Below are 24,816 nucleotides of genomic sequence, written 5' to 3'. Positions count from 1 at the left end.
CAGGGCAAGGTGGGGAGAGAAACCAGGCAGAGCAGACCCCTAAAGTGCAGGTGCTTAACGCTGCCACAGCAGGCAGGTTGGGAAGGTGGGTCTTCCTTGGTCAGGCTTCAGCTCGACTGGAAGACTGGAAAGAGTTGAAACCCCTGACTCTGCTTCCCTTAGAAGGATCATTTTGGGTGTTGCAAGGAGATCCAGGTGCCTCCAAAAGAATACGCCCCTGGAGAGATGATGGTAGGGAAGCCTCAAGGAGGAGAAACCATCTCCAAGAAGACGGCTCAAAGCCACCCTGGAACATAAGATGTTCTTCTCTAGCAGTGACCACCCAAAGATGGCTCAAAGAAAGGAGATTGTGCCGACCCCAGCATCTCACCCGTCACCCCAGCACACCACGCTGCAGCCCCAGCCCAGCCCTTTTTTCTGCCAGCAGCTCCAAAACCAGGCTGAGCCTCACGGCTCCCACGCAGAGCCCTGCCGTGGCCTCCTCCTTCCTCTCACATCCATCCCCAAAATGCTCCCGATGTCAGGAGGTGGACGAGGCACTCACCGCACTGGAGAGGAGGAGAGAGGACTGTGAAAGAGCCAAGTCCTTCCTTTAAAAATGAAAAAAAAAAAAAAAATCAGCACTACGTGACTACGGGAAGAAAAACGGGTTTGTAAAAACACCCAAACTCTACCTTAAAAGCGAGTCCTCTCTCTGAATGGATTTCCCTGCTTTAGGGGGCAACTCGTGCAAGCCAGCCTAGCTCTTAGCACAGGTCCACCAAGGAAACACAGACACACGTTTGTGCCCAAGGATGACCTGTGGGATTTCTCCCCCCAGAAGGCATCTCCTATGCACACTGCCAGCAACGATCGCAGCCCCGGCACGCCGGGACGTGGCCAACACCTCTCTCAGCCTCTCACTGCCCCAACGCTTTGGGTTTCTGCCCCTCCATCCAGTGGGAAAATATTTTTGCAGTCTGCAAGGACGTGGCTGCGTTACACGAGGCAGCCGTCCCTGCCTAGACAGAGAGCAAAGCATTCAAAACCACAGAAAAGGCAAAATACACGCTCAGAATTTACATGGAGAAAACATTTCCTTTTTTTTTTTCCTTTTTTTCCTTTTTTTTTTTTATGTCCAAAACAAGCGTTTGTTGTTTTTTTTTGTTCATTTCTTTGTTTTTCAACACACGCACCGTCTAGAAAGTTAAACGCCATGCAGATGAAGAGAGTGCAGCTAGAAAGTCCTGGGGCGGCGGCGCTGCAGGAGCCCCACGCCAACGAGCAAAGAGCTTCCATCGGAAAAAGAGACCCAGAAACGGAAGGGTTGCCGGAAAAACCTCCGCCCTCGCGCCTCTCAGACCTGACGGCAAAGGGGCGAGACCAAAATTCCCCTTCCCAGCCCTGCTTTCCATCCTGAAAAACACATCCCGGTGGCTCCGAAGAGCCCCCGGCGCCTGGTTTGCCCTGCAGGCAGCCCTGCGAGTGCCCCGGGGACGTGGGTGCCCTGGGGACGTGGGTGCCCCGGTGCTGGCAGCCCCGGTGGGAGCAGCGCGGCAATGCAACCCCTCTCCAAATGTAAACGCAACGAAAAACAGCAACCCCCGAAAATCCCCCCCCCCCCCCCCCCCGCCCTAAACAGTTGAACGTTTCTAGTTATTACATAAAGATCCATTTCAGCAAATACTCCAAATCAAGTTACGAAATACACGGTAGGTCGGTTTTCTTTTTTCCTATAAAAAGGCATGCGCTCAAAGTAGAAGATAGCTAAAGGCTTGTTTGTTTCTTCGAAGCACGACCAGATTTCTGCAGAGTTTTGTTACTAAAGCTTGCATTCCTCGTCTTCGCTGGAAGGTGTCGTGTGGGCGATGGCGGATTGCGTCTCGAATCGGTGGCCAGCTCGGCTGCCCCGGCCCTTGTGCCGCGGGGAGCTGCGGGTGCTGCATGCGAGGGGCTGGGTAAGGGGTCCGGAGGGACGGGAGGAGGGCGTGGGGGTGATGCGGGTGCCCCAAGCCCGCCGGCAGGGCTGGGAGAGCCAAACCCTGGGGTGCAGTCGCCTTTCTCCTCCCGGCTTCGCCGGTCCCTGCTCTCAGGGGAGAAGGGAGGAAGGAGGGCGAGCAGCCCTGCTCAGCTCGCCGGGGCGCAAACCTACTTACCCTCCTGGGAAGGAGCCGGCCCACGCTCCGTGGGAAGGAAAACGCCGGGTTGCCTTTACTCACCCCTCCACGCACACACAGCCCTCCTCACCCGGGGCGCACGGACGCTGAGCTTTTTGCCAATGGTTTAAACCCAAGTTCCCCGGCCGAGGCTGCCAGGAGAGAGTGGGAGCCCCGGCAGTAGGCAAGGACCTCGACAGCAGCAAGACAAAATCCACAGGTACATGGGGGGGCTGCAGCACAAGGTGGCTCCAAGCTACCCCCGTGCCCTCCTCTTCCTCGGGGAGCTCCCAGCGGAGGCAGGGATGGAGGCGGACGACGAGTCCTATCCCAGTCCAAGGGACGTGCCGGGCTGCGGGGCCGTGGGGGGGGCCAGAAATGCCATGCAGCCCGGAGGGGGGGGGAGGCTTTTGCCCCGGCAGGCGCCAAATGCTGAGGTTTAGGTTCGCGGTGTCTCGTGTCTTCGTTCATGCAGAGGAAGGGGGCCCGGCGGGTGGGGACGGCGGTGGGGTGCTTGCGGGCGCCGGCGGGGCCGTTGCGTGTGTGCGGTGAGAAGCGAGGGGTTGTTCCAGCGGGAACCAAGCAGCAGAGCCAACAGCCAAAGTCCCGTCGGGGAAGTCGGAGGGGTCTCCCCTGGCACTCAGTCAGTGACAAACCCGACACGGGCCGGACCGCGCTTCAGCTGCAAAACACCAAGGGGCAGAGCAGGATTTCGCTTCGGCCACCCCTTTTAGCAGAGCATCCCGCTCCCACCTCCCTCTCCGCCTCACCGCCCACCTCCCACATCCCATCCGATTTTCTCCCCGGGTGCCATGGGGACCCCGTGTTTTTTTCCCCCGTGCCCCCCTCCTGCCCCATCCCCGGAGCCTCACAGGCTTACTGCGGTAGGACGGAGGGCGCGCCGGATCTGTGGAAGTGGACGATTTGCCATTTGCCATCCCGGCGGTGCCAGATGCGGGTCTCCTCGGACTGGGCGGTGCGGGGGATGCCCCCCGCGTCCACGTACTGCGTGATGCGGATGTAGGCGATGCAGGCCGACTCGTCCCCCATCAGGTGGATGTGGGGGTTCAGGATCGTCGTGTGCACGGGTTTGCTGTTCCGGGACCACACTGGAAAGGGGACAAGAGGGGAGGTCTGAGGAAGGGGAAGGGCTTTGGGTGGCTCCTCCACGCGGGGAGGGGAGATCCTGGGGTTAGGCTCTCTGCCTGGGGGGGCTGAGTAAATGATGGGCTCAGGATGGGTCCACCTAGAGAGCATCTAATCAAACAGCCCCTCAGCATTTCAGCATGGCCCTAGCAGGCTCGATTCACCTCCTGCTGGGATCTCCCAGCTCAGAGGTGCTCCCAGTACCACCCGTACCCTCCTCTCCCCAGCAAGCTGCTGGAGGTCAAGGCACAGGCGGGCCCTGGGAGGTGGGAAGGGTCCCTAGGCAGGCAAGGGGGCTGCTTACGGTTTTCGAAGTAGAATCGGTGGAAATCCAGGCCTTCCACGAGGTTCCCCAGAGCCTCAGGCTCGAAGGCAGTCATCCCGGGGTCACACATCTTCCTGGGGAGGCAGAAGGGGAGAGGGAAGGGAGAGGTTTTCGCGCTGATCCTAGCACAGCAGCCTGCCTGTGTCCTCAGGCAGAAGCTGGACCTGGCCCTGGCCCCGCAGGAAGCCCCCCAACCTCACCTCCAGCCCCCCGAACTTCAGCAGGACCCCAGTGAGGTGAGGAGAATCCTCCCTCGGTCACCACCTCCCGTCAAACCTCCCCAGGTGCTGCCGCCCTCTTTGTAAGGGGCGAGAGAAAAACAGCAGGGAAAAACCTCCTCCCTCTGCTCTGCATCAAAACATCCCCGCTGCCGTCCTCTGGGGCAGGGATAAGGCCCTGCACTCGCTCAGAAACAGCTAATTAAATCGGCCCTGGACGCAGAAGAAACATCTTGTGAGGAGCATCAGCCCTGCGAGCAGAAAGCAGGTCTGCTTCCAAGCAGCCTGGGGCAGTCCGGGTGTAACGGACAGCGCGGGTGTGATGTTCCTTCTTCCACCATAAATCACATTTACAGCTATTCGTCTTTCTGCAAAAGCAGAAAATGGGCTCATCCGTGCTAACGAGGTCAGAGCTGCGGCCACAGCGGTGTGGCAGGGTTTGGGAACTGGTGTCCCCTGCGTCTCCACGCCCCAGCGCCACGTCAGCCCGGTCACCCTGCTCATGGCAGTGGTTGAACCACGAGATTTGGGCTGTCGTGGGGGGCAGGAGCCCCTCAGCACGCTCTCTGGGATGCCGAGCCCAGCCCAGAACCACGCCAGGCACACTCACGTGTAGGACTCAAAGTCGCCGTTGCTTATTGCTTCGATCAGCTGCTCCGTCACCTTGATGATCTCTTGCTTCCTCACTGTCGGTGCCAAGGAAAATAACAAGGAGAAAATAACAAGAAGAGCCACAGCACCCATGTTGTATCATCCGCCAGATATTTTTGCCCCCTAGGAAGGTGGGGATGTGGCCAGCCCGGCTCCCACCCCCCCGCACCCCAGCAGACAGGGAGAGACCCCACAACGGGGGTCCCGTGGGGCTGCTGCCAGGCCCCGCACCCTGGGCTCCCCGGGATGGGATGCGGAACCCTCGGCTTCTTAACGAAGCTCTGTTTGATCAGTGCCACACCTGATTTAATTTAATTTAATTTTTAGCTGTGGCTAATGAAAAGATATGCCAAGAGTCCTTCCTGAAGGAGAGGGACCCCGTCCCCCCCCTCGAGCATCACCCCTCGCGGTGCCGCTCTCGCCCTGCCCCGTGTCCCATTAGCGCCCAAGCCCACCTTGCTTTGTGCTGGGATCACTTCGTCGAGCGACTTTACAAATTAGCACCGATAAATTATTCCCTGAGTTATTCTTAGAAAGCTGGCTCGGGCCGGGGGGGGGGGGGGGGGGGGGGACAGGGATTTCCCCGGAGGCTTTTCCCCAAGGGCCATTGGTCTGGGAGCAGCCCGGGAGCCCAGCGGGAGCGCAGGAGGTCCCGCGGGGACCAGCCGGGCCAGACATTTCCATGCCCACTTTCAGGGAGCTTCCACATTTTTAGAAGCCCCCCCTGCTCTCCAGCAGTGTCCCGGCTGCTCCTTGCAGTCAGATAAACCACCTGTGCTGGCATTTCACCCCGAAGGAGAGGAGAAAGCCTCTTCTGAATGGCCCCAAGGCTTCCCAGGCTAACAACCCCGGGGTGCCCCTGCCCACCTCCCCCGTGCCCCCGCCGGTACCTTTGGTGTCTTCATCCTCGATGGTGGTGTTGGTGCTCTCTGACGATTCCTGAGCAAAGAACAGAGAGGAGACGGGGCCGGTGAGCCCGGTCTTCACCCGGCGCGAGGAGGAGCTCGTGTGTCCGACAGCCCCCCGAGTCCGACCCCACAGCGCTCGGCTGTGCGCACGGCCGGCGACCCAGGGCAGCGCCAGCAGGTCCAACCCGTCCTCATCAACCTCAGCTCTATCGCATCAGAGAGCCCCCCCCCGGCCCCCTGCCCTTGTAGCCGAGGGCACGAGGGCTGGGCTGGGGAGGGTCTCGCAGGGACGGCGCTGCCTTTCCTACCGACGCCTGCGGGGACAGAGACGGGGCAGGTCCGGGGTGGCCCGGCGGGGTGCTAGGAGGGGCAGGGAGAGGGGCTGCGCAGGGGTGGAAGACACCATGTTGACTGTACGAGAGAGAGATGTACGAATTCACAGCGAGGAGGAGCTGGGATGAGAAAGAGGGGGACTGTGCAGGAGTGAGAGAGACCACACTGACCGCAGAGTAGGGAGAGAAATGTACAATACAACAGAGTGCTTCCAAGACCCACATGGACCACCGAAGGCTGAGACACAGCTCTTTCAATCGACAGCTGAGCAAACTACACAGATTTGGGGGGGGTGTGTGTGGGGGGGTGCTGACCCCCCGTCTCTCTCCAGGAGCCCCATCAAGGCGACTCTGCTAGCGGAGCTAGAGCAATGGCTCTGCTAGCTCTTCCCAGCAGAGCCTTGCTGATGTATTACCCAGAATACCCCGATGGAGGTTGGCAAGGTGTCCCATGACCATACAGTCCCCGCAGAGGCATGGAAGGTGTTTCTCCAAGGCTCCTTGGACCGATGCAGCCTGCAGACCTGAGTCAGGAGAACTGGGAGAAACGGCATGAGAACCCATCAGCAAGAACCAGGGCTGGCTTCCCACCAGCTGGTGGCCAGCGAGTGCCTGCACCAACCCTGTTAATGGGGTTTGTGGGTGATACGGCTTTGAGGATGTTCCCTCCAACCCCGGTGTCCCTTCTTCCCTACCCCGAGGTAACTTCCAAAAACGGGGGAAGGCTGGAACATGTGGAGAGGCCCAGCAATATCAGCATTGAGGAAGACGAAGGACACTCACCATTAACTGAACGCTGGAACTGGACTTTCTTTTCTGGAAAAACAAGGAGAAGAGATGGAACAGGAAGAGACACAGAGTGAGAAAGGCAGAGAGCAGCACGTGAGAGGCAGCAGCTCCTGAGCCACCCTCCGTGGTCCTCGTGGAGGGGAGAGCAAGAGGCGCGGGGGCCAACCTGGGGCTCCTGGGGGGACGTGCGAGCACACCGGCGGTGCTGCGCCGGCTCCCGCCCGCCTTCCAGCTGGCACCTTCCTCTCCTGGCCTGCCACAGTCTCCGTTGCTGCTCACCCCGAGGACCTGGTTAGTCCGAGGGTCTGCTAGGAGTAGGTGGCCGCCCTGGTGGCTTTGTGCCCAGGCCACCACGCTGGTGGGAGCAGCCAGCTGTGCCCAGGGTGAGCACCAGACGGGAGGTTTATGGACCGGGGCTGCCCCGGGCACATCTGCCCGTGCCACTGGCTGGTGCGCTCACCCAGTTAGCGCCGTCACTTTGGTCCTAGGATTTCCTGCAGCTCCGAGCTGCCTGCTCTAAAGCCAGCGTGGCTATGGCTGCGTGGCCCTGCAGGGCAGAGTGCCACACGGGGAGCTGGAGAGCTGTCCTGGTGCCTCGAATCGACACATCTCCTCCAAAGCTCTTAGGCATGCACGTTTATCTCGTCCTCGGCCACTACCGCTAGGCTGAAAGGCTTTGGGTAAGAGCCCGTAGCCACGTTTCTGCTTGCAGCCCCCAACCCCTCCTGGACGATCCTTCCTGTCCGTGCTCCGCTCCCCTCTCCACCAGGGCACCAAGGGACGCGCGCCCTGGCCTCGTGCCCTTTTTCCTCCTCCAGCTCCCAGGGGACAAATCCCAGCTGGTGACGGGTGGCACCAAGGCAGGAACTAGAAGCCACCGTGCCAAATGGGTTTTACCAGCACCTATAAAAGGCACCGCTCCTGCCTGCCCCGCCGGGGGAAGAGCACTGTGCAAACCTCTCAGAAAAACCCAGAGGCAACCCCTGAGGGTGTGCGGATGGGCTGGGGCGCAGGGACCGCTCGTATCCACCCCCCTCACTGCTCCCCTCACGTCCTGAGGGGCTCCCACCAGCATCATCACCTCCCCTCCAGCATCATCTCCCCTCCTTCGCTGGGCCCTGCGTGAATCCTCAGCCCTCCTTCTCCAGGAAAACTGATGTCCCACGGGGCAGGGCGAGCTGCCGTGCTTCGGGAGGAACCCCGGGGGGGGGGCGGAGGAGCTGCAGGATGGGCTCCCAGCCTCTGCTAACCAAGGACATGACACGGGGCAGTAAACTGCAGAACTTTCAGACGCAACAGAATGCAACACAAAGCAGCGACCGCGTCGGGTCGGGACATACAGTAACAGGATGCGACACGGGGCAGTGAGCTCATTAATTTCGGACGGGACAGGATGCGACACGGGGCAGTGATTCCATTAGTTTACAATGGGACGAGATGGGACACTACACAGGGCAGTGAAGGTATCGGAGCTGCTGGGACCAGCAGACCTCCCGGAGACCCCGGAGCAGGGGCGGAGAGGAATTTCTGGTCCCGTGAATGCTTTCTGTAGGGGGGAACCTCCCAGGGAGGGTGCTTGGAGGCAGGGACGTGCCTGCTCCCCTGGGGAAGGCCAGCACAGCAGGTTTCTCCGGGTGGGGACAACTCTTCCCACATCAAACCATGCGTCATCCTGACCCCAGCCCTGCTCTCCACGCAGGCAGGACCCTTCCCCTTCCCTCCCCACCTGCCCACCAAACCATGCACGTTTCCAGGCTCCTGCCCGGTTTTCCCAGCGAGGTGGAAAGAAACAAACAGCACCCAGAGACGCCCTGGCATCCTCCAGGTGCCCACGGTGGCCACCAGAGCTTCGCCAGCAGCAGCCAGCCCCCCTTGGCCCTCTCTGTGCCTGGCAAGCGGGTTACGCTGCAGGTCCCCCCCAGGCTGAGTGGCAAGGTGGGGATGGTAACGACGGAGGTGCCCAACACCACAGCTCGTGGGGAATGAGGCTTGCTCGGCTTTGTCTTCTCCTCCAGGCTCCGCGGAGCCTCTCCAGCCGCCAGTGCTGAAAAAAGCAGCTCGTGGTTGCTGCCCCCTGTGCTCCAGCAGCTCGCACGGAGCCACCTCTGCCCGGGGGATCCCTGCTCAGGTGGCACGCAGCAGCAGAGGAAGGCTGGCAGGGCTGGCAGCTGGCCTGTGGTGGCTCCCCTGGGGGCTGTCCCCTCTGTGCCAGCGCCGCAGTGCCAAACCTGCCGTGCTGTCCTGGAAGGCACGTGGCATCCCCGCAGCACGGCCCGAGGCAACGGCCCCTGGTAGCAATGCAGCCCAGCAGCTTCATGTTGCAGAACGAGGCTGCGGGGCCACAACGTGTGCATGTGTGTGTGTGGAGCCGAGCCCAGGTCCGCAGGGTTTTGTGCGGTCTCAGACCTTGGAGGCTTGGCCTGTCCCAGCCACTGGGTCTGGAGGGAGTGGGGGCAAAAAAACCCACGCCCAGAGCTCTGGTTCCACTGAACTTTCGGACGAAGGAAGGAAGAAACCAGCTGAGGGCTCTGCTCTCCCCGAACCCTGCACCTCTCACAATCCAACAGCAGGGTCCTGACAAAGGGTACAGAGGGAAAAATCAGGCCGTGCTGCAGTTAGGGTCCTGAAGCTGTGCCTCCCCCCTTGCATCCCTGCCCTGGGCTGTGGGGATGTGATCGCACAAGTTCTCCTCTGCTGAGTGATATTTGTGTCCCTGGAGGCACAGGTAAGGAGAGGAGGAGCTCCACGTGGGCCATGCCTCCCGCAGAAGGATGGCAGCTCGCTAATCCCAGGTCTCCTCACTGCCAGCAGGGTTCCCCTGCCTCCAGGAGCCACCTGGTCCTGGGGAAGAGCTGTGACAACCCGAGGGCTCTGCAGCCCTCCGAGCACCGGCTGCTTTCCAGCGCATCGCCAAGCTGGAGCGCTCGTTCGCTCTGCCTGCAGTGGGCACAGGGGGCTGGAGCAGCACCAGGAGGGTTAAAAACACCCCTGTGCCACCTGGGGACAGGGCAGAGCTGGGGGACAGCCTTGCTCAGCCCCATCACCCACAGCAGCAGGACCAGAATGGGACGGGGGAGATGTGGCCACCACCGGATGGCTGCCACCAGCCTGAAGCCACAGCCTGAAGCCTCTCTCCCCTTCTCTCCCTGCTGCTGGCTGCAGCGCCAGCTCCTTCCCTTGCTGTGCTGCAAAGCCTCCACGCTGCTCCGCTGGCCCGGGGACACGCTGGTGGCCCGGGGACACGCGGGGACAGCTGTGCCAACAACCGCCCTTCAAAGCGCACGGTGCCACGGGGACCCCACCGCCGGCACGGGAGTGGAGGGGCGGGCAGGAGGGGGCTTACCTTCACGCCGTCATTCTTCTTGTTGCCACCGCTCTTGCCTCCTGGAGAGAGGAGGAAGGAGGTCAGCAGAGCCAGGCAGGGCACCAGGACCAGGAGCCCGAGGATCAGCAGCATGGTGCCGGGCGGCAGAGCCCCGCGGGTCTCGTCCTCTCTCCAGCTGCTCTCAGCACAGCCCCAGGAGCTCAGGGGTGACCCCGCCGGCACCGTCCGGTCCCTCCGGGGTGGCTCTCCACGAGCGACATGACCGTCCCCGAACGTCACGACGAGTCCGTGGGGTGCCTCGCACGGGGAGCCCGCGGGTGGGCTGCGCCCGGGAGTGCTGGCGGCGCGGCGCTGGAATGGGCCGCCCGCCTGCCGCCCTCTAATTTTAGCCCCATGCTGCCGGGATCATGTGCTGCCGGCCTGCCGGCCCGACAGCTGCAGCCCACATTTTGACAATGATGAAAAGCAGACGCCTTCCCCGCTGCCCACCTCCGGCTGCCGGCCGTGCCCCAGCTCCCCCCCCCCCCCCCCGGGGCTGCTCCGGGCACCCCTCACCCCGCGGCACCCATGGGTGGGAGCAGCCCCACGCCAGGTGCTGTCACCCAGTGCCCCAGCACTGGGGTGGGTGGCAGGGACAGGCAGCCCCTGGGCTGTGCGGGATGGCAGGGCTACAGAGGGAAGCTTTCGAATTTCCTGCCCTTTGATGCTTTGCGCCTCCGTAACCGGATCCCCCCCAGCTGCCGGACTCCTCCAGCCCCGCACACGCTGCCCACAAGTGCTAAATATGTCAGCACGATCCCCCCACGACAAATGCGGATACCAGCCCCGGCCGGGGACCTCTCCCACGGCACCCGGTTGTGCCGGCAGCCCCCGTCTCCCCCTGCCCACCCCGACACCCAGCTCCTGTGGCACCCCAGCCAAGCTCCCCAGAAAGCTGATGCCAAGCCACCCAGCCAGGCTGTGCCGAGGCCTCTCCCGGTGCACGCTCTGGGCTGCCAAGTTCTGTCCCTGCATCTCTGTGCAGCCTGGGGGGATGCGGGATGCAGGGACAGTGGGTGTCCCTGTGGGATCTGTAGCAGAAGCAGAAGGGATACGAGGGACCCTGCTGCTGCAGCGGCACCTGGAGACTTGTCCACCACTCGCCCGGTGCCGAGGATGCTGTCTCTGAGGCTCTCTCCCTGCACCACAAACATCTCCAGGAGGGCACAAAAGCAGCTGCCTCAATCCCTCGCCACCCCCAGCACCCACATCACCGCCAGGGCGCAAGCAAGATGTGTGGGTGCACACAAACCCCAGATCCTAAACCTCCGGGGAGCATCAGGCAGAGACCTTATCCTCTGCCAGCCCAGCAGCCACCCCGTAGGTGCTGGGTGGCCTGTCCCTGTCCCCACCGCCTCACCCCACCCCACGGAGCACCCGGCTGCACCCCCACCCCACTAAGAGCCGGGGGTGAAGCCGCCTCCCCACGGCCCCCACGGGCCTGCCCCGGGCGCTGGCACAGGGCGAGGAGAGGAGCCCGGAGACGGCACCTACCGGAGAAGTTCCTGGTGGCCAGCATGGTGGTGAGGATGGCTCCCTGAAACACACGGAAGCAGAAGGGAAGGGGGTGCAGAGCCCCGAACACCGCATCCCCATGTCCCCCAGCCCCACGTGTCACCTCTCCCCCAGGCTAATGTTCTCCTCCTGCCCCCAGAAGCAGCCCTCGGTACCCAGCTCCTTATCCCCAACGCTAGGGCATTGTCCAAAACCTCCATCCATCGAAGATTAAAGGGGTATTAAACAACCCAGGGCACATTTCGGCCTCATTCCGCCCCGCTCTCAGCCCAGGCTCCATCAGCCAGGGCTGGCAGCTGGCGGCGAGGGGAGCCACCAGCAGCAGAAAGGGATTTAATTGCACTGGGAGCAGTGGGGCAGGGGGTTCTCGTGGAAGCCGTGCGAAGAAACAACATCCAGAAAAACGTCCCCCCTTCTCCGGCTGACTCGACTAACTAGTTGCTCAGCGGATAATGAGATTACTTCGGACTAATTGCCTGCAGTAATGGATTACTATTTTGGAGCGTGCGCCTGAACTAATTCGATTACCTGTCTGGCTGAAAAGTAATAATAGTTTATAGCCAGTTTCTTTCCCTGGTAATCACGTTAGTAGCCTGCAGCTGCCCTGCTCTGTGCCACGCTGCGCTCAGGCTGGAGCGCTGGCGGGTCTGGTACAGATCCACGCTGTCCCCGGCTGGGGAGGCTGTGGGAAGCGGTCGTGGCACTGGTCTGGAGGAGATATTTCCTTTTCCAGAGCCACCCGGAGCCCCTTGACAGCGTGGTGCTGCCAGCTGGGGCTGGGTGGCACCCAGGGGATGGGAGCCTCGCGGAGGGACCCGGCTGGGTGGGGAGGTGGAGATCTCGGAGCTGTAAGCCTGTGGGGCTGCTGGTCTGGGTGAGCCAGGGGGGTTTGCCCCAAATCTGGGAGAGTTTGCTCCTTGGCTGCAGCGTGGCTTGGCCATGGGGCCCCAGGCTCTCGCTGCACCCCTGGGATCCCTGCCCTGCCACAAAGAGGGGCTTTTTGGCACTGTCTCCAGTGGGAATGTCCTTGTCCTGGTGTCCAGCACAGCCTCACCGTGCGGCTCAGCACTTTGCTTCACCACAGCTTTCCTCGGAGCCCTGGGGAACCCCGGCCTGGTGCCACCACCCCATCCCACCTCTTGTCCCTCCTTCACCGCAAGGTCCCCAAACCTCCGCCAGCACCATGCTGCCGACCCACAGACCCCACCCTGCCCTTCCCCACTCAGCAAACACCCCCCGGGGACCCTCCCACGCATTTTGTGACCGACTCGTAGAGGAGACCACACAAGTTACCTTTAGCTTCCTCCGGGCATTGAACTTCTTCAGGCAGTCCACCGTCTCCTGCCTGTGCATGCATGAGGCCACGGTGGCACGGTGCTGGGAGGAGAGAGAAGCTGCTTAGGACAGGCTCGGGGTGCAGGCACGCACACACGCGCAGGATCCCGCTGCAAACCCCCCTGCCCCCAGACCTTCAGCCCCTGGGGGTCAGTGCCACCCGGCTCACCGATATCCAGGGGTGCTTCAGAGCCTCCGCTGCCGTGATGCGCTTGGAGGGGTTTATGGTCAACATCTTGTTGATGAGATCTTTTGCTTCGGGAGTGACCGTGTCCCATTCAGGGGAGGGGAACTGCCGAGCAAAGGGACCAAGTGAGAGGCAGCAGGGAGCAGCAGCCCTTCTGCGATCGGGCTGGTTCTCCCGAAAACCTTTCTCCAAGCCTGTCCCAGGGGCAGGGGCAGGCAGAGGGACTCGTGGCAGCAACTGGAGGGAGCTGCCAGCTGGAGCACTGGGGAGCAGGGGTGGGAGGAGGAAGATTCGGGGCAAGACCTGCAAAGTGGACCTGAAACACAGCGGTGTGTGCACCTGGGCATGGCATCCCAGTCAAATCGCTGTGACCAGAGCAAAGAAACTCGCCCCCATCTATTCGAACTCCTCCGTACTGCTCTTCCTGGGCAGCAGAGTGGGGACAGCAGGAGGAAAGAGAGACAGAGAAGGGGGCAGCGAGACAAACGCACTCACATCGTACGCCCCGGCCTTGATCTGCTGGTAGAGGCGGTGCTGGTCTTCATCCCAGAAGGGCGGGTACCCGACCAGCAGGATGTACAGGATGACGCCTGCCCGGGGAGGAGACGTGGGGTCAGTGCCGTGTCACACCAGCAGCCCGCCGCATCCTGCACTGCCCAAATTTTGGCCCCGGTCGGACTTACCACAAGCCCACAGGTCCACGGCTTTGCCGTAGGGATCCTTCCGGAGCACCTCGGGGGAGAGGTATCCTGGGGTGCCAGCGAAACCTGGGACGGACAGCCTGTCATATGCCTCGCAGACAGCCAGCATCCCTGTTCAGACACCACCAGAGCCGCGAGCCCAGCCCGCAGCACCCCCATGGCACAGGCACCCCCCTCCAGAATCAGCCCCGGCTCCCAGGAGCAGAGCGAGCAGCAGGAGCCCCATCAGCCAGACCCCGGGATGGTGCACAAGCTCAGGGGGTGCCCCGATGTGCACCGCCAGCACCAGGAAGAGCCTTTCCTCGCCTCTGCCACCGGGCTGTCTGCCTCAGCAGGACACGTGGGTGATGCACCGAGCTCCCACCGAGCTCCCACCGAGCTGTTTGCACATCGGCACAGGGCTGCTCCCAGGGGCACAGCGGGAGCCATCGAAGCCCTCCCTGGCCGCCGGGGCTCTCCCTCACCACCCCTGGGGATGCTGGCCCCTCCTGGAGCAGCCTCGGTGGTCCCACCAACCCAACATGAGGGAGGGCTGGGGGAAGCTCGCGGCCGGCACTCACCGAACCAGGCTTGCTGGTCCCCCTCCACCTCAATGGCGAGGCCGAAGTCGGCCAGCTTGACGGCGGCTCCCTTCAGCTTGGAGGCCAGCAGCAGGTTCTCGGGCTGCAGGAGGAGGGGAAGGTTGCGGAGGAGCAGAAGGGACCCAGGGGGCTCTGCTGTACTGGGTGGGGGTTCCCAGTGCAGCTGGGGGGAGGATGGATGTGCTCCCCAGTGCTCTGGGGAGCTGTGTGTCCCATTGCATATGGCTCCTTAGAGGGCCACGGACTACAAGGACCTCTCTGCCCCCTCTCCCTTGTGGTGTTTCACCCCAGAGCTGCTGTTTGCTCTGTGGCTTTCCGTTAGCTCCTACATGGCTCTCCTCCCCACCCCGGAGGATGCCAGGCGTTGCTCCACGGGGTCCTGCCTCGCACACGGGGTCCCCACGCCCTCCCACGGGCCCTTCCCCTGCGGCTCGTACCTTCAGGTCCCGATGGACCACCCCCATCTGGTGGCAGTGCAGGACAGCCTCCAGGATCTGCTGGATGCAGTGGCTGCACGAGAGAGAGGAGAAAGCTCACACAGGTGTCTGGAGAGGCAGCTTTTCCTTAGCTGCTCCTGCACGGCTGCATTTCCTCCCCACCGTTTCAGCGCCCATCTCCACCAGGTGCCACGCGCTGGTGGTGACCCAGGTGCCCGCCGTGACCCAGCCAGGGCTGCTGGGCACCCGGCCATGGCGAGCAGGGTGCTGGGATTATGTGTGCACCCATGGGCTGCCCCGGAACGACACCAGGGAGCCGGGGACCGGCGCTGAGGACACAGCACGTGCCCAGATTCGGTCTCCAGACAGGGGCAGAGCAGACGTGCTCGCCGGCCCCGCAGCCGATGCTGACTTCAGCCCCATTTCCCCGGCCCCGTCAGAGGCTGGTGGCTCGCGCTGTGTCTGTTCGCTTGATGGCCAGTTCATTAAACCCTGGCTCTGCTGCGTGCGTGAGAAAGGAAGGGGAAAAGGATGAGGCAATGATCGCTTTTGTTCCAAAGCAGCCGTCTGCAAGGCAGCAGGTCTTTATTTACATGTATTTTATTTTATTTGTATGACGCTAATAAGAGGCTGGGTTGTAAGCGGATTCAGTGCAGGCTGCCCATTTAATAAGATCTCTTTCTGCCTAGAAATGGGGAATATTTCCATGCAGGCAGGAGCAGCACAGAGCTTACCGCCCCCTCGGCCATTTGTGTGGACGATGCCCCATGCATGGGGCACAGCCAAGGAGCACCAGGAGCTCTCCCAGGCCATGAGGGTGACCGCAGCCAGATCAAATCCCCTCGAGGTGAATGCTGGCCCCCTCGCTGAGCTGAGAGGTTCCTGGTTCCCATTCCCTGCCGGAGCATTGGGTATCTGGGAGCCCTGACTGCTCCTCCTTGCGCCAGAGCACCGCTTGCAGATGGCTCTGGTGCAGCTGCGGGGAGGAGGAGGAGGAGGAGGAGGAGGAGGAGGAGGAGGAGGATGCCAGCCCCAGGCTGGGTGCAGGCAGCAGCCCTGCGGTAACACACGCAGCTCTTGGTGCAGGAGTCGAGTTAAAACCAGCTCTTTTTTTTTTTTTTTGGCTCTCCACACATCTGGTTTATCACAAAGCTCTGCAGGGCGGCTGCGGAACAGCTGTGGAACAGAGGGAGCTCGTCCTGCAGGAAGCAGGGTGCGTACGGACGGAGCAGGGATGGGGAAAGGGGACGCCTCCTGTCCCCTCCCTGCCCAACACATCCTTGCTCACCTGGCATCCGCTTCGCTGTAGTACTCCCTGGCCACGATGTCCTCAAACAGCTCCCCGCCGGTGACCCTGCAGGAGGACAGGGGGGTCACAGCGGGCGTGCAGGGGGGCTGGGACGATTTACAGCACGCTCAGCCCTGGTAAACCCTCCCCGAAGGGCTGCTGTACAAGCACAGGGGGAGAGGGACGGGGGGGACTCATCTATCTGGGATGGGGTGGGATGGGATGGAATGGGATAGAACAGAACAGAACAGGGGACCCCAAACCTCCCCGTTCCCACCCCATGCACCCCGCAGAAGGCCGGGAGCGAGCTGGAGCTCAGCAGAGCTCGGGGGTGAGGGGCAGGGGGCGCAGGGTGCACGGCCTCGGGGGGAGCCCTGCAGCTGTCGGGTCAGGAGCTGCATGCAAACCGCACTCACAGGTCGAATATCAGGTAGTGGTGGCCCTCCTCGGAGATGCTGTCGTGGAGCCTCACTGCGGCAGAGACAGGGGGGTTACGGCGTGCCCGGCTCCCAGCCGCGCTCCCCCCCAGGACCCAGCTGGGAAGGGCAGAGCAGGGATGCTCCTCTTCCCCCTGCTCCTCTTCCCATTGCTGCTAGCTGGGGGGGCTCCCACTCAGCCGAGAGCCCCCGTGGTGCAAGGCTCAAAGGTCACATCCAAATCGGGGACAGCGGGGACCTGGCCCAGCTCCCGGGCAGGCTGCGGCCGTGCACCAGGACTGAGGATTAGGGGAGGTGCCGGGCTGCCAAGCCCTGGCATTAACCTCGCTTTTTATTTATTTTTTCCCCTCCTGGTCGTGACCTTCCTCGTCTCCTTGGAGAGCTCTCGCTGGGGATGCCCGGGGCTCACGCCCTGCCCCGTCCCCCTGCCTGGCTCCTCGCCCTGCTCCGAGGGGGAGCGCATCCCCTGAACTCTGGGCTGAATTCTGGTTCTTTAGGCTGAGCTCCCTGCTCCCGGCTTCGCAGTCAGACACGCAGCGAGGGGAAAGGTGCAGAAATAAGTGGGACAGACAGACAGGAGGTGAGTAAATCACCGTCTGGTGTCCTCTGCCCCCACCACACCCCGCTTTTTGGGGGGCTGTAAATACGCGACCTCCTCACAGCTCCCCGATCCCGCCTTCACCACCTATGGGGTCTGTATTTGGAAAGCAGGGAGGAAAAGGAAACGCTCGGGGGAACGCTGCTGCAGGAGGTTTTGCTCCCCGCCTGGTTTGCCCCAGCTGGGTCCCTTCTGTGGCACTGAGTGCTGCTCATCCCATTCACGGCTTGTTCTTCCCTGCGGCCTCCGCAGACGTTCGCTGCCCTGGGCTCCGACACCGGTGTTTGCTCAGCCTCTCTCCCTGACACATAATCCCAGCTTCTCTGCCTTCCTCTGCCGAAACAAACACATTTCCTCCCGTTTCATCTCATCTGAGAGATATTTGGGGGTATTGTGCCTGGGATCCTGCAGAATCCAAGCACGTTCAGAGGGGGGCCAGGCGCCTTCGGTGCGGGTAGGGCGCGAGGAACCACGAGCAGATGGGCCGGATACGTCCCCTGCCTGGGGAAGTCCCAGTGCCCAAGGCTGCCAGGAGCCGAGGGGGTATAACGAGGAGCAGCCGCCCTAAATATAGCCTGGTCCTACAAGCATCTGTTGCTGACCATAGTCAGAAAGAGCACAGCAGCAGCGCCGTGGTGGCTGAATCGCTCCGCGTTTGGTGCCAAGAGCCGGGCTTGGGGCACAGCTTGGTACTGAGTCAGACGGTGATGGGCACCCAGAGCTAAAGCTCCAGGAGTGGGCATAGCCAAAATTTCCCCCTCCAGCAAGCCTTCCCTCCAGGCAAAAGCAACTCGGGGAAGCTGCAGCTGTCCCTAACTGAGCCCCACGGATGTGCTGTGGGGTCGTGGGCACCCTGCGCGCAGCTTCCCCGTGCAGGAGCCCATCCCTGCGGTCTGACATCCCTGCAACCCCAGCTGCCCAGCGCAGCATTCCCAGGGGAGAGGAGGAATGGAAATGCACTGCGGGAAACCAGAGAGAGCCAGCACAGCCCGTCGGTAGCTCGGGTCTTCTCCCTGGGGGACCACCAAGCTCCAGCTTTCCCGTGCCCCCAGCAGCGCTGGCTCCTCTCCCTCTTGCTAGCGCTGCTCTGCGCTGCTCAGCTCGCTCCTGCTCCCAGCTGCAAGGCTGCAGAGCTCCCTTCCTACCCCCAGATGCCTTCCCAAAAGCTCCAGGAGCCCACCGAGGTCTGCATCTCCCGGGCTGCTGCAGGGGGAGAAGGGCCTCATCCCCAGAGGGGCTCCCGGACCAGCCCTGAGTGCTGGCAGCCTGCATCAGCATCGCTGTCAAGGCTGGGCTTTGGGAATTTTTGCTGCATTTTTTTCCCCTCCCCTCTTTCTCTCCTTCTGGCCTATTTTTGTCTTTTGCAGGGGCTCGGGAGTTTTCCTGAAACAGCTTTTCCGAAGGAGGCTACTCTCAGATGGACGGCCGGTGGGAAAGTCTTCGCTTCCCCCCCGCCATCGCTCCTCCCACGCCCCGCTCTGCTGCTGCTGCTCGGAGCTGGAGCCGCTTTTTTGGAGCAGGCAGAGGAACGCAGCATCCGAGGGGTAAAAATAGTCCCCCTGCAGCCCCGCTCCTCCCGGAGGGACGTGCGGCCAACTGGGTTAGTTGGGACCTACTTCAATCCCCCCCGCGCTCGCCGGGGGCCTGTCTCTGCGTGACCCCGTTTGGAGAAGGAAGCTGGGGAGGAAGAGGAGGGATGGGCTTTCCACCCGGCCCCACGTCCCGGTGCCCCCCCCCCGTGCCTGGTGAGGGGGGAGCAGGGTGGGCAGCAGCGCGGGGTGCCTGCGGCACGCGCTTACCGATGTTGGGGTGCTTCAGGAGGCGGCAGATCCGAGCCTCTCGTTCCAGCTTCTGGTGATCTGAAAGAAGCAGCGGCCCTGAATTAGAGTCCGGGGAAGGGAACAAGCTGCTGCCAGGTCTCCCCGGTGCTCTCGGAGGAGCTGCCAGCACAGGAAAAGTGTAGGGGGATGGAGCAGCTGGCGAGGAGCGGACCTGCCTCTTCTTTTTGGTTTGTTCTGCGTTGGTTCAAAGGAAGAATGGCCTCAGGGAGGTGTTCTGCAGCAGGACCTGACAGACGTTGTCCCAGCATGGGTGCAGCACCCAGCCAAGCCCTGGGCACCGCTGCTGCAGACGTCCTGGGCTTCCGATGGCCCTCTCCCTCTTCTCCCCATCACCATTCCCTTTGCTGAACAAGCCCCGAGCTCCCTGCAGAGCCCTCGGAGGTGCCTGGGCGATCGCTGCCCACAGCCCTGCTGGGTTTGCTCTCATTCAGCCAAACACAAACCATCAGCACGGACCCTTCCGGCCCCCAAATCTAATAGCCAAGCTGCTGAAGATGGAGCCAGCCAGAGCAAAATGCCAAGTGGCAACGGGGGCCATCAGCCCCACAAATTCCCCACGCCACAGCCGCTGGCTGCTCTCCGCACCCCGCGCCGCTCTCCCTGCCCCGCGCTGCCTCCTCCCCGCAGCTCCGTCTGAAGGCAGTCGGTGATAGCAGGAACCCAGCAGCCGGGAGAGGCAGGGATATAATTAGGGCTGCTCGTCTCTCGGCACTCTTGCTGCTACCTTGCAAGTTCACACCCCGCAGTCTCGCTCTGCATCGAAGCAAATCTGCAACCGCCGAGACGCGCGGGGCGCGCAGTGTGGGACCTTCCCCAGGGCGCCCCACATCCAGCCCGTCTGCCTTGATGTGCCTGGGCCGTGGGGACGTTTCCCCCTTCGGAGACCCTTCCTGGGGTTGTGTTCCCCCCGCTGGTGGCGATCTCCCCATGGGGAGGTCTGGCATTGTTGCTGTTTTGCTTGCTCTAAGAGGCCAGAGATCACAGGGAGGGGAGGAAAATGCGATCCACGGCTGCTCTCTGCACCCAGGTGTGCAGCGTGTCCCTGCACTGCTCCCAGCCGAGCTGTCCCCCGCATCCTGTGCAAACAGGACGGGGTGGGGAGACCAGCAAAAAGCAGGAGAAGTGGAAAATGGATCAGGGGGCTGAAAGCAGGGGGGTCTCTCCAAAGGGACGGGGTCCCAGCTGCACCTGGTGACAGGTCCCTGTCCCACCCCACAAACTGCTGCCTGCACCCCAAGACCGTTTCTCCCCCCAGTTTCTCTCCTGCTGGCTCCCTCCATCAGCAGCCGAGGATGCCTGAAGCTGCCTGGGGGCGTTCTGCAGCTCCCCTCGCCCCTCTCCTCCTGCACCCCCTCCTGCCAGCCCTTCACACGTGGCACCGCCAGTGTCACATCCCCGGGGGTCTCTGCACCCCGGCGCTGCACCTCTGGGGGCTCTCGGGACTGTTTCCAAAAGGAGCTGCTGCTCGGCCAGCAGAGCCAGGTCCCTCCAGGTGACAGAGGGACACGGAGCCGTCGCAGGCATGGCACAAACCCGAGGAGAGGATGGAGAGGGGCAAATTGCAGGGTTAGGCAGGGGGACATCCACCTCCCCAGGGGGGGTTGAGGCCAGGCTCCCCCCTTCGGGTGGGTGCCCACGGCGCAATGCCGGGCGTCAGCACCGCGCTGCTTCGGCAAGCGCTGGCTCAGTTTGAGGTCAGCAAGGAGGCTGTCACCATTTTCTGCGTTTCAGTCCTGCCTTCGGAGGTGAGCAGTGGCGTCAGGGAGAGAAGCAGAGGCAGGGAGTTAATTAAAGCCTCCCGGCAGGGCGCTCGCTCCCAGCACCCATCCTGCACTCCCCGGTGCGCCCGGCGAGGAGGAGCCGCGGAGGGGACGTGGCAGCGGCCATCTGGTCCCCTCCGTCCTTGTCACCCAGCTCCTCTGCCAGACATCGGTGGCACAGGAGCTCCTGCACGGGGGTGAGGGATGATGGCTGGAGCGTTTGTTTGCTGGATCAGCTCAGCCTGGCCTCGAGGAGCAGCCAGCACGGACCCGACAGAGCCTTGTCCCAGAGCCAGCGCTCTCCAGCACACCCAAAATGACCCCGCAGGGGGGGCTGTGCCCATCTCCAGGCCGAAATAAAGCCAAGCCCCCACCAAAGGCCCCATTTCATTTATGTGTGTACATCGGGATGGGACGGGGCCCTCTCCAGGAGGTGATGCTCCCAAAATAACTGCTGCCCAACAGCGAGGCTGCCAGCAGGTTCCTTGCTGCCAGGCTGTAACCACGCTTTGCTGCGACATGGTGCGTGGGGTGCTGGGGCTGTGACAGCAGGGAAACGGGGTCCTGAGCCCCGCAGGGCCCCTGGTCCAGCCCCGAGATGTTCGTGCCTTTGGTTCCCATCCATCGAGGAGCTCAGTATGCACCACGGTGGGGACGGGGTGGGATGAGGGGGTTCCCACCATGGTGTAAAGGACACAAACTCCCCGCTCTGCAAGCCCTGCCGACCCCCAGAGCACCTACCTCGGGCAGACAGCTTCTTGGTGTTGATGATTTTGGCCGCATACTCTTGTCCCGCCAACACCTTCACGCATCTCCGGACGATGGAGAAAGCGCCCCTGGGAAGACAGGAGGGAGGTGAAGGGCTCGGTGGGGGCAGGACGGGGCTTAGCCCTAACGTGCTGCGGGGTGAGGAGCAGCAATGGAGCGGGGATGGGGATGGGGACTGGAACCAGCTGGGGAAGGAGCTTTTGAGAGGGGGGGAAACACGGTGGGTGTGCTGTCAGCTCCCGGGCACCACTGTCCTTGGGGACATGGGGACAGGCATACATAGACCTGGGCATGGACGCAGGATTCACCCCTTGGTGCCATCCTGGCACAGCACTGGCACCGTGCACCTTTCCTGCCTGCAAGCTCTGCCTTGTCCATCACCTGGGAGAGAACAGGCCACGATTTACCAGGAGCTCTGGCTCCCCAGGGAATGGACGCAGCTGTGGCACAGCACTAAGCCACCTCACCCTGTGTGTGCGTCCCTCTTTGCGTGCTTCAGACCTCGCAAACACAGCAGCAATTTGCAGAAGCAGGCACGGGCACTCGCTGTGGCTGCCGGCGGCCGGTTTCAGGTCCCTGCGGCTGCAAACCCAGCGCAGCAGCAGGGCCGTCCCCGCGAGGGCCGATGCCGGGGCTGCGGCGGTGCGCGCACACTCGCACGCACGCACAGGCAGAGCCCCGCCGAGCACAACCTTTGTACCGCGTTCCCTTTCCTGCCAAACCCCTCCGATCGCTCAAATAACAACTATCAAAAGCAACGCCACCTCCCGCCCCACCTTCCCCCGCGCCTGCTACACGGCGAGGAATAAAAGGCCGCGCTGGCGAGCGCGCTGCCAAGCAGCGGTGGATAATTGATTTTACCGGTGGGGGCGGATGGAGACGGGCAATTTGGGGCTGAGTGTGATCTTTAGCAGAATAGGCGAGCGGCGGGGTGCAGGGGATGGGGCTGGGCACGCAGGAGCCCCGGCGGAGCCGCCAGCCCACGCGCCCCGTGCGGCATCGCCTGCGGCACGTGCCAGGCAGGAGCTGGAGGGAAGAAAGAGGAGAGGAGCCCGGCACTCCCCGAGCTCCGAGTGCTGCCATTTCATCCCGGCCACTGAAAGAGCTGAGTTATTCGTATTCCCATGGCCTGGGTGGGAATGAACTGGAAATCAGGGTGGAAATGCTGCTTGTCCAGCCTGGGGAGACCGGATCCGCTGCCGGCCTGGGGCTGGGCGCACGGTGCCACTCGCCCCGTCCCACCAGGAGCCCTGTGCTCACCAGGTCTGGGGGCTCCTTTCCTCCCCGTGACCCATCTTTGCTCTTTTTTCCCTCAGGACACCCCGCTGCTTCGGCAGTGCAGGGAACGCCTGCAGCAACGAGCACAGAAGGGAAACCCCAGGTGGCGAGGGGAGCGCTCACCGCCCCCGGCCTGACCCAGCGCGGGGCTCCCAACCCGGACACGGGGTTTTGCTGCGTGACCCGACGTGGGCCTGGAGGGACGTGGGTGTCCCCCACGGGACGGGGCAGAGGGAAGGACGGGGCTCCCACGGGGCACGGGAAGGGGTTTGTGCACCCCAGGCTGGTGCTTGACCCCCCCGGGGGTCTCTCAGCGGCCATGCCATGCCCACACACACCACGCAGCCATCTCCTGCTGCTGGATCCCAGCCCTGCAGCTGCTGCCAGGGTTCCCCAGGCCAGGAGTGACCCCCGGACCCTGTCCCCATGCCCCCCGCAGCCCCCTCCAGCCCCCACAGCGGCTCTGCCACGGGGATGCTCCGCTTCCCCCTTCTTCACACCTTCCCTGCCAGCACCGGGCTGCGCTGCTGCCGCCCTCCCTCTCTTCAACACCTCCTCCTCCTCCGAGGCATTTTATCTCCTTTCTAGAGAGAAGAGTGTGGGCTGGGGATTTTTTGTTCCTCCGTATCTTTTTTTTTTCTTTTTCTTTTTTTTTTTTTCCCCCCGTTTTAATGAAAACCCTCTCCTGCAGCTCAGGGAGCCAAGGGGCTGATCGTACCGCTCGGCACGGTAATTGTCGCCAGCCTCTCCCTGAACCTGCTCTGCTGCGGGGGCGGATTCGGAGGCGCCGGAGGAGCTGCACTTTCTGTTTGTCCTGCTCCGCTGGCCGTGGGCAGGATCCTCTCCCCGTCCCCCCCCCCCACGCTGCCCCCGCTCCTCGTCCTGTCCCTCTGCTCCCGCGAGCTGCGGGGGCGGTTTTGGGGGAGCAGGGCAGCCCCTTGTTAGCTCGGCTTTTGCTTGGTGTCTGCAGAGCCCCCTCCCCATCTCTGCCCCCCACAAAGCCCCATCACCGTGCTGCCATCAGCTGCGTGGCATCATCCTAAATCCCAGCTTGTCTCGGTGCCAGGATGCTCGGCAGCCGAGGAGGTGGCAAAGAAGCAGGTTGGGCGCAGCAGCCTGGCACCCAGCACCCTTCCAAGGCCTTTTTGGGGTAGAAAACACCCCTGGGGGAATGCAGGAAGCTCCGGAAGGGTGGAGGGGGCACAGGTGAGGGCTGGCAGCCAGCTCCGTGGCCAGCAGCCGTGCGCTGGGGGTGCCCCCGCTGAGCTTGCGGGCAGTGGCTGTGGCGGCAGAGCGAGGCGTGCAGCGCCTTGTCCTGGTTTCCCTTCCCGAGCCCACGAAGCGGAAATCTCCCCATGGGAAACCACTGGGCTTTTAGCAAGTGCGGGAGGCGCTGGAAACCATCCCGGTGGAAAATTCCCGACCAGCTCCACAGCCCAGCGAGGGCCCTGTGCGGGGAAGGCGTCTGGGTGCTACACCCGCTACACCCAGCCGAGGGGAGCTCTGCGGAGGGATGCTCCGAGCTGCAGGAGCCACCGGGCTCAGCCCCTGCATCGCCTCCTGCAGCAGGGGAGGTCGGGTGGGCCAGGCTGCCCGGGGCGTGATGCTCGCAGGGCCATGGAGCCGTTGCTGCTGCCTTTGCTCATTTATTCATGAGCGTGGAGAAATGCATCTGCCCAGGTGCACCGCCGCGGTGCCGCGGGTGCGGGCAGCCCCTGGGGTCTGGGCTCTCACCGCGCTGTGTCAGTGCCTGCCTGGCAAAGCCTCGTGCCCTGAACACCTCCAGCAACCATCCTAGTCCTTCCCCATCGTGCCTGGCCTGAAAGCTCCCCTCCATGGCCCCTGCACCCTGCCTGCCCCGCCGGGCCCAGCAGCACCCCTGCAGGCACTGCTGTCCCTCCTGCGCACCCCGCAGAGCCCAGAAAAGCCGAGAAACCTCTGGAAAATCAGGTCCCGAACCCAACCATGCCCAGCTCCTCGGGGTGTGCCTGCAGCACCGGCTGGGGCTGCCTGCACGGTGCAGACCTGCTCCCCAGCTGCTGCTCCCCACCAGCCCCCCGAGCACAGGGGGATGTGCGCGCACACCAGCGCATCCCAGGTCCAGCGGTCTGCACGCCTCCGAGGAGCTGCACTTGTTTGCAACAGCAACCTACCCCCCCCCCCTTATTTTGGCAGGGAACATTAGCTGCCTTCAGCCTGGCACAAACTCACCCCCCCCCCCC

The 24,816-nt window shown here is 62.9% G+C and overlaps 1 protein-coding gene and 1 long non-coding RNA gene across 5 annotated transcripts in view; one reads left to right on the top strand and one right to left on the bottom strand.

The window, feature by feature from the left end:
- Positions 1–1,129: 1,129 nt before the first annotated feature.
- CAMK2A (calcium/calmodulin dependent protein kinase II alpha) overlaps positions 1,130–24,816 on the bottom strand; it is a 25,259-nt gene continuing 1,572 nt past the window's right edge. Inside the window, exons 2-19 of one of the 4 annotated variants that reach the window (XM_035338673.1) lie at positions 21,290–21,384; positions 18,747–18,806; positions 16,329–16,383; positions 15,913–15,978; positions 14,625–14,697; positions 14,167–14,269; positions 13,589–13,672; positions 13,401–13,495; positions 12,888–13,010; positions 12,677–12,760; positions 11,363–11,405; positions 9,848–9,888; positions 6,499–6,531; positions 5,366–5,414; positions 4,435–4,510; positions 3,586–3,680; positions 3,008–3,244; positions 1,130–2,817 (exon numbers count right to left, since the gene is read on the bottom strand). In XM_035338673.1, the coding sequence (XP_035194564.1) occupies positions 3,012–3,244; positions 3,586–3,680; positions 4,435–4,510; positions 5,366–5,414; positions 6,499–6,531; positions 9,848–9,888; positions 11,363–11,405; positions 12,677–12,760; positions 12,888–13,010; positions 13,401–13,495; positions 13,589–13,672; positions 14,167–14,269; positions 14,625–14,697; positions 15,913–15,978; positions 16,329–16,383; positions 18,747–18,806; positions 21,290–21,384 (1,408 nt within the window). In that variant the 3' untranslated portion in view covers positions 1,130–2,817; positions 3,008–3,011. The remainder of the gene's footprint in view (positions 2,818–3,007; positions 3,245–3,585; positions 3,681–4,434; positions 4,511–5,365; positions 5,415–6,498; positions 6,532–9,847; positions 9,889–11,362; positions 11,406–12,676; positions 12,761–12,887; positions 13,011–13,400; positions 13,496–13,588; positions 13,673–14,166; positions 14,270–14,624; positions 14,698–15,912; positions 15,979–16,328; positions 16,384–18,746; positions 18,807–21,289; positions 21,385–24,816) is intronic. The other 3 variants (XM_035338672.1, XM_035338675.1, XM_035338674.1) reach the window with 3 other exon arrangements.
- LOC118173794 overlaps positions 8,044–24,816 on the top strand; it is a 26,296-nt gene continuing 9,523 nt past the window's right edge. The window contains exons 1-2 of the long non-coding RNA XR_004754394.1: positions 8,044–8,388; positions 17,983–17,989. This is a non-coding gene — a long non-coding RNA (uncharacterized LOC118173794). The remainder of the gene's footprint in view (positions 8,389–17,982; positions 17,990–24,816) is intronic.

This window comes from Oxyura jamaicensis, chromosome 13 (genome assembly GCF_011077185.1).
Source record: "Oxyura jamaicensis isolate SHBP4307 breed ruddy duck chromosome 13, BPBGC_Ojam_1.0, whole genome shotgun sequence".
Taxonomy (NCBI): Eukaryota; Metazoa; Chordata; class Aves; order Anseriformes; family Anatidae; genus Oxyura; species Oxyura jamaicensis.
This window is presented reverse-complemented; position numbering and strand designations above follow the sequence as displayed.